The sequence below is a fragment of the Palaemon carinicauda genome, chromosome 28 (assembly GCF_036898095.1).
Source record: "Palaemon carinicauda isolate YSFRI2023 chromosome 28, ASM3689809v2, whole genome shotgun sequence".
Lineage (NCBI taxonomy): Eukaryota > Metazoa > Arthropoda > Malacostraca > Decapoda > Palaemonidae > Palaemon > Palaemon carinicauda.
Window position 1 is genome coordinate 63548999 of NC_090752.1, and position 11617 is coordinate 63560615.

Consider the following 11617-nt stretch of genomic DNA (forward strand, 5'->3'; position numbering starts at 1 on the left):
TATTGTTCCTTCAGTTAAGCTCTTGGGAGTAATTTAGTGCACAAGATTCTTCTCAGTAAATTCTTTGAGGATAATTTAAACTTTACTCTTAACCCCCCCCCCCCCCCACAAAAAAAAAAAAAAAAAGTTGGATCTTGAGGTTTGAATATTCTATTCTATCCATAAATAGTTTTGAATAGCCAAAAATAAAATTCTATCCTCCTAAAAATTACTAACGAAGAAGTTCACATATATGCGATAAGGGTTTTAAACTTACCACTCTCTATAACCTGTTCGAACTAAGTCTTAAGTGGCAGACTTAAATATCTACTTGTTAGTGCAAATATCTAGCATCAAAACTGATTCTAACATGATGAAATATCACTTAATTGAAGAAACTTTGTGAGACAGTGAGTGGTGTTTTATTTTTTTTTCTGTCTTTATTTCTTTTTTTTTATCACATGTCTGTGAATATTAATTTTACTTTAGTTATTGTTCATGATCATTAGGGTTTCTTTTGTTTTGTTCATGGTTATCATTGAATTTGTTATTGTTCATAGTTATTATTACTATTTTACATAGTAATTATTTTGATTTATGGTTTTTTATTTTGTTCCTGAATATCATTGCTTTATTTTTTTAGTTATTATTGCTCTTATCTATGATTATTATTGCTGTTGTTGTTCATGATTATTCCGGAGTTTATTTATGGTTATCATTGAGTTTTATTTTTGTTTGTTATTGCTTTTGTTAATCTCTTGGTTACAATAACTTCAGTTATTTTTGTTTGATTTTCTGAATTAATAATTAATAAAACTAATAAAATATGAATTTCATTATTGTCAATCTCTTGGTTACAATTAATGCATCGGTTATTTTTGTTTGATTTTCTAATTCTATAGTTGATAAAACTTTTTAATAAAATATGAATTTTATTAAGATTTAATAATCACTAAATGAACATAAATAAAATTGATTAAAATTAATTTGATCATTATAACTGACTAAACATACCTGGGCAGTAAAATTAATTCCTGGAAAACTAAATTAACATCATACATAAAATTGATAAAATTATATGTATTCTTATAACTGACTGACTAAACATACCTGGGCAGTAGAATTAATTCATGGAAAACTAAATGAGCATTATACATAAAATTTATAATATTGCCGGGGTTAACTGTTATGCAGTAAGCTGGAAATAATTTGGAGAGTAAAGGTCAAAGATGAAGGTCACGGTCAAGCAAAATTTCAAATTCACGTAACCAGCCATAAGTTTGAATATCGTTGTCACAGACTTCAATCTTGGTTTATATTTGTTTGAAAATTCAGAACAATTAATACATGTTAAGGTCAAAGGTCAAGGTCTTGTAAAAGGTCGAGGAATTAGCTGCCGCGGCGGAGGTCTGCGCTCTTGAGGGGTCCTCTAGTTCCTGCTTTACTTACTAATATCTTAAACAATTAATAGCTCTCGAGAACTGCCCTGGATATCTTGGTAATGGAGAAAGATTCAATTTGAACTTAAACGCAGATAAGTCTTGTTCTTTTCTAAATAAAGACAAAAATTCTTTGTAATTAGATTTAAAGAGGGAGAAGACGTTAATAGATTTAGAAAGCAGGAATCCATTAAGATTCGGGACTTTCATCTAATAACGTTAGATGAATTGTAATCAGTCATTGACAAGATCATTATTTTTTGACGACCAATTAGGGGAGCAATAAAAGAATGTCTTGGTTCACATGGTACAAAAGAAAGGAGACAAACTATGTAATATAATGACAATTCTATATTTATCGAGAATTCTGTTTCTGTCAATATAACAATGTAATTGCTTCTCACGAGGTTTTTTTTTGGAAATTTTTTCAAATTTTACCATAAACATTGCTATCAGAAATAAGCAAAAAGCTTTGAAAGCATATGCCACAATCTCTTAATAAATTAGGTACAGTAGTATTTCGTGGTTGTGGTGGCCGATGTGGTAAAGTCTGGTTGGTGAACGTCAGACTGGGCATAGTCCCCCTCAAACTTGTTAAGTTTCTTTGGTCACTGCGACTTCTATATCTTTGCGAGCTAAGGATGGGGGTGTGGTGTTTAGGGACCCTATAGGTCTATCTGCCTAGGCATCAGCGTCCATTGCCTGGCCTTTCTCGGTCCTAGATTGGGTGGAGACCGGGCATGGGCGCTGATCATATGTATATATGGTCAGTCTCCAGGGCATTGTCCTACTCGATAGGGCAATGTCACTGTCACTTGCCCCTGCCATTCATAAGCGGCTTTTAAACCATTAGAATAGTTTTTTATGCCATGTAGGTCAAGACCCACGCGTTATATATTCATTGTTTTTGTTTTTTAAACATTCCTAAAGGACAGAGTGATGGCCGCCCTCTATCCTAGATTGGGTGGAGACGGGGCATGGGCGCTGATCATATGTATATATGGTCAGTCTCTAGGGCATTGTCCTACTAGATAGGGCATTGTCCTACTAGATAGGGCATTGTCCTACTAGATAGGGCATTGTCCTACTAGATAGGGCATTGTCCTACTAGATAGGGCAATGTCACTGTCACTTGCCCCTGCCATTCATAAGCGGCTTTTAAACCTTTAGAATAAGTTTGTTATATGGCATGTAGGTTAAGACCAAAGTTTTTTTTTTTTTTTTTTTTTTTAAACATTCCTAAAGGACAGACTGATGGCAGAATTTAAAAATGGAGTTTGATCATCAGTTTGACGATCTACTTCGTTTCTGGTCATGTGGGGTGATAAGTGTTATAACTATTCAACACCATAAATAGTGGAGTAATGGCTGAAGGTAGAAAGAAAATTTGATCACTCTTGATGAAGTACTCGTTTCCTGACGTGTGTTTTTGAGAATTCTTTAAACTGCTAAGGGTGGAGTGATTATTATTTAGATTTAATGAACTTTGAATTAATGTTACGAAGGCTAGGGGTCTCTATCAAAGGGTGATTTGATCATAAAGTTTATGCATCCCTGATATTTTGTCATAGAAGTCTTGTGATTGCAGAAACTATAAATTAAGTATAAAAAGGTTTGGTATGAGAAAATTAGTCTTGGAAGTGTGGTATGGATGATACTTAGGATTATACACTCCCATTTGATAATATTTATCGTAATAAAACTTGGTGTGAAAATATTAGATAGAAAACGAATGTAAAGCAAATAAGCGAATTATTAGAATTGAAGGGTTGATAGAAGCCTATAAAGTGATTTATTGGATCCTCCTATGGATTTGGCTGTTAAATTTAAGGAATTTTGGAATAAATATGAAAGATTTGAGACAACAGTTGTAGAATTGGAGAAGGAAGAAAGCTAGTGTTCTATAAAACAGACCGTTGGCTCTCATGATAAACTACCATCGTAGATAAACAATTTGCCAAAGTTTATTTGGAAAAAAATAGTTTCACAATTAGCATTTAATCTACAATATTACCATGAATGATGGGTCAAACTGAATATATTTAATCTCTCTTCCATACATCTAGCCTTATATTATGCTGGGCGATTAAATACAGGACGAAGAACTACTGAAAACCCCCATTGGGGGCTGGATGGTATTTTAGTCTGTATCAAGCTGTGCACCATTACTTTGAAGCTTATTGCATTGTTCTTTCATGCTCTAGTTGCAAACCCTTTTAAACTCCCATGTCCCATCTCTTCCACCTTACTGTATTGCCTCTTAATTTTACCTCCTTACTGTAATTTCTGGGTTTTACCCTTATTGCACATGTTCGCTAAATGGCCTCAGTATTGGCGGTGCCTTGTGAAGTAAGTTCATAGCCAGATTCGGTCTATAATAGTTCTATGAATCTAAGAATAGTCTAAATTCTAAATGCATTTTAGCAACATTATATTCATTTTAGGATCTTGTTTTTTTTTTTTTTTTTTTTTTTTTTTTTTTTTTGAGTTGTCCGCGGGTGTGGACGTGTGTTTCAATGCTCTGTATCGAATCTGGCTTTAAACGGAATCATTGTATATCTCGTTGTTTATACTATGAAAAATCTCTTTGTGGGTGTTTGCTAGTATTGATATTAGTGAAATATAGTGCTAAAAATCAGTGGTTTCCTTGTATGTGAGGTCTGTAGTGAAAGGCCTGACCCAGCATTTTTGTGTCGGGGCGGGACTACTTGAAAAGTTCATTGAAAAATGATTCAATATGTCCTTCCTTAGAAAACGAAAAGGAAAACGTAATCCCGTGAATGATTTCGATCTATTTGTGACTGAAATCGACACGGTACTCCAAGGAAAAGAGGAAAATATAATGGCAGCAGCTTATGAAGAATGTGATGACTTAGGCAATCATGGCATGTGTGGGCACTGTGAGTCCTATGTCGATGATGGGATACAATGCGATGAATGCCGAAAATGGTACCATGATGAAGAAGCTTGCTCTAATTTAAGGGATGGTACAAGTACTCTTTTAAAAAGCAGGAACATCATTTATAAATGTCCAAAATGTGTTGAGACTGCATGTGTTGATGACATGACGAGACTAAGCATCAACATAGCAGATATGAAGGTAAATGTACAACAACAGATGTCTGGTTTTATGGATATGATAACTGCTCAATACATTGATATGCGTCAAGAAATTGTTGAGCTGAAAGAGAAACTTATGGAATACGAAAAAGAGAATGTGACCAAGACTACATATGCAAGCAAGTTGAAATCAAGAAACACTTTGGTTATAAAATCTACGGAGGAAAATAAGAAGGCTTCAGATATCAAATAAACTATCATGAAGAAGATAACCACGAATGTCGAACAGGTCAAAACCTCTAAACAAGGCCATTTGATAGTTAATTTTGCGGATAAAACTGGGTTAGAAAAGGCTAAAAATTACTTAGAAGAGGTCAAGAATGACATTAAGGTAGAAGTAGATAAAAAGGATCTACTTAAACCGAAGATCAAGGTCTGCAATATTGATGAAAATGAAGATGATATAATTGCCAGTATAATGGAGAAGAATGAATGGTTGAATGATATATGTGAAAATGAAGAAGACTTTTAAATTGATAAGGAAGTTTAAATCAAGACAAAGCGGTAAATTACACGTCATTATAAAGTGTAGTCCAACTATCAGGAAAGTCTTCCGTAAAAGAGATGATAGAGTATATACCACGCTTGGAGGATGCTGTAAAATCTGATTCCTACAATGTATTTCAGTGTTATAAATGCCAGGAATTTGGTCATACTGCTGAAAATTGTAGCAAGACTCAGGTATGTGCCAAGTGTAGCCAGGATCATCGAACCACGGATTGTACTGTAAATACGTTAAAGTGTCATAACTGCACAGTGAGGAATTACAATGATACGAATCATAAGACATATGACGATAACTGTAAAGTATACAAGGAGGAGCTTACCAGGATAAAAAATAGAACCGATCATGGAGTCTAGCCCATTGGTTAAGTGTGGTCTGATAAATATTCAATCGGTGGGGAATAAAACCATAAAGATTAGAAATCTTATTAACGAAATGGAATTTGATTTATGCTTATTAACGGAAACTTGGTTGCAGGGAAATATTAGTGATAACTCAAAGATTCAGGAGATGACGCCGTGTACTCACGATTTCTACCACGTACCTAGAAAGGACAAAACTGGAGGAGGAGTGGGTGTCTTTGTGTCGAAAACCTTCTCTAAGGTTTCTATCATGAATGAAATAATATTTGAAACGTTTGAATATATCTGTTTAAAACTGACAAGAAACAATAAGGTATTGAATATAATATCATTATATAGACCACCAGCGAGTAATATGACTAAATTCATTGAAGAATTTAGTATTCTTGTGGGTGTGGTGGACGATATTAAAAATACATTAATTGGTGGAGACTTTAACTGTTGGGTAGATGATGAAAATGATAATAAGGCTAAAGAACTCAAGGAAGTATTTGAGATGTTTAATTTAATAAACAGTGTTTTGGTATCAACGTCAGTAGGTGGTCATACACTCGACTTGGTCATGTGTGGAAAAGACTCAGACCTAATAAAAAACCTTGAAGTGGAACCAGACTTTGAGATCTCAAAAACACATAAACTCATCACCTTTAATGTTAGTATAAATTGCACCAGAGTATTGAAAAAATGGATCACATATGGGGAACGGGAAAATTTTGATGCTGAGAATTTTATTGAAGCTAGTGTAGCGCAAATGTCTTGTGTGAACACACAATGTGAACATATGGTAGACATAGAATGTGTTGGGTGCTATACCAAGAAATACAACGACAATTTTGGAAAAATGTACGATACCATGTGTCCCATAAAGAACAAACAAATAGTGGTACGCGAAAATGTTTGATGGTATAATAGTGAGCTATTAAAGGCAAAAAGACACAGACGTAAGATGGAAGGTAGATGGAAAAGAGCCAAATCCTTACAAGCCAGAAATCTATATAATAAGGCCAGAAATGACTATAACATCCTGTTAGAAAAAACAAAAAGAAAATTCTACAACGGCGAATGTAAAAAAACCCAATAACATGAAGGACTTTCACAAAAACCTTTATGATTTGATGGGATTAAAGAAAAAATGTCTTGCCTGACAATGTTTGTGCAGAGAGTTTTGCTATATTCTTTAGTGAAAAAATTGATAAAATCTATAGAGGCTTCCCCCAAAATCACTTGGAAGGACAGTCAGCTATGCCAGTGAAGGAGGGAAAGAAGTTAATAAAATTTAAGGAAATAAATATGTGCGACTTGTTAAAGGTTATGAGAGAGATGAAGAATACATATTGTGGAAACGACCCTTTCCCAAACAGTTCAATAAGTGAAGCTCCAAACAAGCAAGTTGTATATAATATTTACCTGAACATAATTAACCTAAGTATATCACAATTCTGTTTTTCTAGCTGTGAAAAAACTGCGTTGATCAAACCAATTTACAAAGGGAAAGGTGATGTAAACGAGCTAAATTCATATAGGCCCATTTCAAATTTATCCTACGTGTCAAAGCTTATTGAAAAAGTCATAAGTGAGCAATTATGGGCGCATATTGACGAGTTAGAGGTATTCCCGGAAAATCAATCGGCCTACAGAGCTAATCATTCTACAGAAACCACTTTGTGCTCAATAATGAATGATATGATAGGTCTTCTTGATGGGGGAAAGTGTGGAATTTTAATTGTTAGATCTTAGTGCTGCTTTTGACACTGTTGTGCACGAGTACTTACTTGACGACTTAAAGTCTATTGGGGTGACTGAGGAAGCACTGAAATTTTTGCGAAGTTACTTAGTGAACAGGAAGACTATTGTAGAAGTTTCTGGAAACCGATCCAATGAGAGAATTCTTATGAAGGGTGTACCACAGGGTAGTGTCCTGGGCCCTATCTTGTTTAACATATATACTATCGAGCTATCACACATCTTGAAAAAACAAAAAGTGGGTTTTAAACTATATGCAGATGATACTCAGTTTTACCTCTCAATTTCAACAACACAAGATACAAAGAAGAAAATTGATGAGATAATGACTGAAATAAAAACATGGATGCAGAGGAAAAAGCTCAAATTAAATGATGATAAAACAGAATGTATGTTCTTTGGCACAAAGGTGGCTTTGAAGAATTACCAGTTAATTCAAAGTATAAGAATTGGTGATGCTGATGTTGGGATTGTGCCTGTTGTGAAAAATTTGGGTGTACTGATAGACTGTAATTTGTCAATGAAGGACCAAATTGTGAACACAGTGAAAGTGTGTAACTATCACCTGAGAAACATAGCATTTATTAGAAAATATTTAACAGAGGGCAGTACAAAAATTTTAGTGATGAGTCATGTAATATCAAGGCTTGATTATTGCAATTCTCTGTACTACAAATTCCCCAATTCACTACTAAGAAAGCTTCAAAATGTGCAAAACCGGGCGGCTAGACTGATAAAAGGCATTAAATTTCGGGAGAGAATAACTCCTGCACTGATCGATCTACATTGGTTACCTGTTAAGGCTAGAATTAAATTTAAAATTTGCTTGTTGACTCACAAAGCACTTACAAGTGATAAGCCTAAATATCTTCGTGATTGCTTGGTCCCCTACCCTGAAGCTACCAGCGCCGCTGTAAGAGTTAGACATGCAGATGACCCACATAGACTATTCGATATTAGTGTGAATCATACAATAGGAGGAAGAACGTTCAGCTATGCTGCACCGAGACTCTTTAACGACCTTCCACTCGATATCAAGAATAGCAATAATGTGGCAGCTTTCAAGAAAAACCTGAAGACTTATCTTTTTAGAAAGTGTTATAATAGTGACCTGAAAACTATTAAGCCTGAATACAAATGCTAGCGAAATAACTGATAACGATACAGAGCAAAATATCAACTGGAAAGAAATTATTTTTTTCACACACCAAGGCCCGCCTGAACAGACCTTTAGTGTTTGATGGAGGGCGAGAAATAAACCCGTAAAAGTAAAAAAAGTAAGATATCTATCCTCGGGGAAAAATTATATTTCATATCAATCAAGAGATTATAAGTCTTCCAAGGTCGTTTAAAGACATTCTGATAGTTCCTGAAGTATTAGTTTGGTAGCGGCTTCTAATGTCAAAGTTTTACGGTTTAAACTTTGCTTATATTTTGATAGGACTGTTCAGCATGCTAATTTTAATACAGCGGTTACAGCTCGACTTACAGAAAATATGATAATGACGATAAAGTATCACCCAATCCATTAAATCACTAGATTTAATTCATAGACGTTATTGTACGTTCCTATGTTTTTTCTCTCTCAATGCTTTTACAACTATGCTTGAATAGTCTCCTTCACCTTTAATACAAGCACTGGCCCGGAATAAAGTGCTTGTCCAAAGCTTTACAGCCGTATGTCTAAGTCATTAAGAATACCAATCAACAATTGCTTTAACATCTTTAATGTTTGGTTTAGTGTTTTAAAGGCAAAGTTTCTCACAGTTCGTAGATTTTCAATTATTGCTGTTGTTTGTTTACCTGATTTTTGATATATTCACTATTAGAAGTCTAATATTTCTCTCTCTCTCTCTCTCTCTCTCTCTCTCTCTCTCTCTCTCTCTCTCTCTCTCTCTCTCTCTCTCGTTTTCTTTGTTGTGTTCTATCTCTCGTTTTCTTTGTTGCGTTCTCTCTCTCTCTCTCTCTCTCTCTCTCTCTCTCTCTCTCTCTCTCTCTCTCTCTCTCTCTCTCTCGCTTTATTTCTCTTACGTTCTCTCTCTCGCTTTATTTCTCTTACGTTTTCTCTCTTATTTTTTTTCTCTTGCGTTCTCTTGTTTTTTTTTTCTCTTGCGTTCTCTCTCGTTTTTTTTCTCTTGCGTCCTCTCGTTTTTTTTTCATGCGTTCTCTCTCTCTCGTTTTTTTCTCTTACGTTCTCTCTCGTTTTTTTCTCTTGCATTCTCTTTTTTTCTTTTTCTTACGATCTCTCTCGTTTTCTTTCTCTTACGTTCTCTCTCTTTCCTTGTTTTTTTACATTTATTCTATCATAAACGATGATTAATTTTGTTGTTCTGAACTAGGCGGCGGTACTTTTAGCAGCTATAAAACGCAACAATTGATATGTCTTTTCTGGGTATCACAAAGACATGGCTATTTCTTAATGTCACAAAGACATGGCTATTTCTTCATGTCGCCAAGACGCGGCTATTTCTTCATGTCGCCAAGACGCGGCTGTTTCTTCGTGTCGCCAAGACGCGGCTGTTTCTTCGTGTCGCCAAGACGCGGCTGTTTCTTCGTGTCGCCAAGACGCGGCTGTTTCTTCGTGTCGCCAAGACGCGGATGTTTCTTCGTGTCGCCAAGACGCGGCTGTATCTTCGTGTCGCCAAGACGCGGCTGTATCTTCGTGTCGCATGGACGCGGCTGTATCTTCGTGTCGCATGGACGCGGCTGTATCTTCGTGTCGCATGGACGCGGCTGTATCTTCGTGTCGCATGGACGCGGCTGTATCTTCGTGTCGCATGGACGCGGCTGTATCTTCGTGTCGCATGGACGCGGCTGTATCTTCGTGTCGCATGGACGCGGCTGTATCTTCGTGTCGCATGGACGCGGCTGTATCTTCGTGTCGCATGGACGCGGCTGTATCTTCGTGTCGCATGGACGCGGCTGTATCTTCGTGTCGCATGGACGCGGCTGTATCTTCGTGTCGCATGGACGCGGCTGTATATTCGTGTCGCATGGACGCGGCTGTATCTTCGTGTCGCATGGACGCGGCTGTATCTTCGTGTCGCATGGACGCGGCTGTATCTTCGTGTCTCATGGACGCGGCTGTATCTTCGTGTCTCATGGACGCGGCTGTATCTTCGTGTCTCATGGACGCGGCTGTATCTTCGTGTCTCATGGACGCGGCTGTATCTTCGTGTCTCATGGACGCGGCTGTATCTTCGTGTCTCATGGACGCGGCTGTATCTTCGTGTCTCATGGACGCGGCTGTATCTTCGTGTCTCAAGGACGCGGCTGTATCTCAGTGTCGCATGGACGCGGCTGTATCTCCGTTTCGCATGGACGCGGCTGTATCTTCGTGTCGCATGGACGCGGCTGTATCTTCGTGTCGCATGGACGCGGCTGTATCTTCGTGTCGCATGGACGCGGCTGTATCTTCGTGTCGCATGGACGCGGCTGTATCTTCGTGTCGCATGGACGCGGCTGTATCTTCGTGTCGCATGGACGCGGCTGTATCTTCGTGTCGCATGGACGCGGCTGTATCTTCGTGTCGCATGGACGCGGCTGTATCTTCGTGTCTCATGGACGCGGCTGTATCTTCGTGTCTCATGGACGCGGCTGTATCTTCGTGTCTCAAGGACGCGGCTGTATCTCCGTGTCGCATGGACGCGGCTGTATCTCCGTGTCGCATGGACGCGGCTGTATCTTCGTGTCGCATGGACGCGGCTGTATCTTCGTGTCGCATGGACGCGGCTGTATCTTCGTGTCGCATGGACGCGGCTGTATCTTCGTGTCGCATGGACGCGGCTGTATCTTCGTGTCGCATGGACGCGGCTGTATCTTCGTGTCGCATGGACAGTTGTAACATTTGTAGAACCTGAAATAATTGTTTGAAAAAGTCTTTCTAGTTACCTTCTCAGTGAAGGCAATGTTAGATAAAGTTTGCTTGTTAATTACCTTTGATAAGACTCTGAAATAGTACGCTTAAAAGGTGAACATGATATCAACTTACAAAAGTTCAGGCTATGAAAAAATTACATGATATTGATCTTTAAAAGTTGGAATAGTTTACGTTCAACTCCAATCTTTAACTGTAAAGAATCGAGTAGTAAAAAATATAAATTAACGATATCTTCTTATATAGATATATGCACTTTAAACGAATTAATGTTAGGAAAGTTTGGTGTCGTGTAAATTCTTTGAAAAATTTAGTTTGTTTCTAAATTATCTTTTTGTGTTTTAAGGTATTTCGTATGCTTTACAAAATACTTGTTTAATAAGAATGCACATTCAGTAGATACCTATTCATTATTCAATTACTGCCCCTGTTCCACCACTTCAACATAAACTGAAGGTATTATTATAGAAAAACACGGAAAAAGCCTTATTAATAAAAGAATGCGGTTTTAATGGAAAAACTCCCGTTTTCTTTGAGAATAAACATTTATTTTCATCGCAAATAACGGATTTTGAGCAAAGCGAAAAATCTA

At 37.1% G+C, this 11617-nt stretch overlaps 1 protein-coding gene across 1 annotated transcript; it reads left to right on the forward strand.

Moving 5' to 3' along the window:
• The first annotated feature begins 9580 nt into the window (after positions 1–9580).
• On the forward strand, positions 9581–11008 carry LOC137621858 (paternally-expressed gene 3 protein-like). The gene has a single exon (XM_068352365.1). The coding sequence runs from the start codon at positions 9581–9583 to the stop codon at positions 11006–11008; it is 1428 nt and encodes a 475-aa protein (XP_068208466.1).
• The last annotated feature ends 609 nt before the right edge of the window (positions 11009–11617 follow it).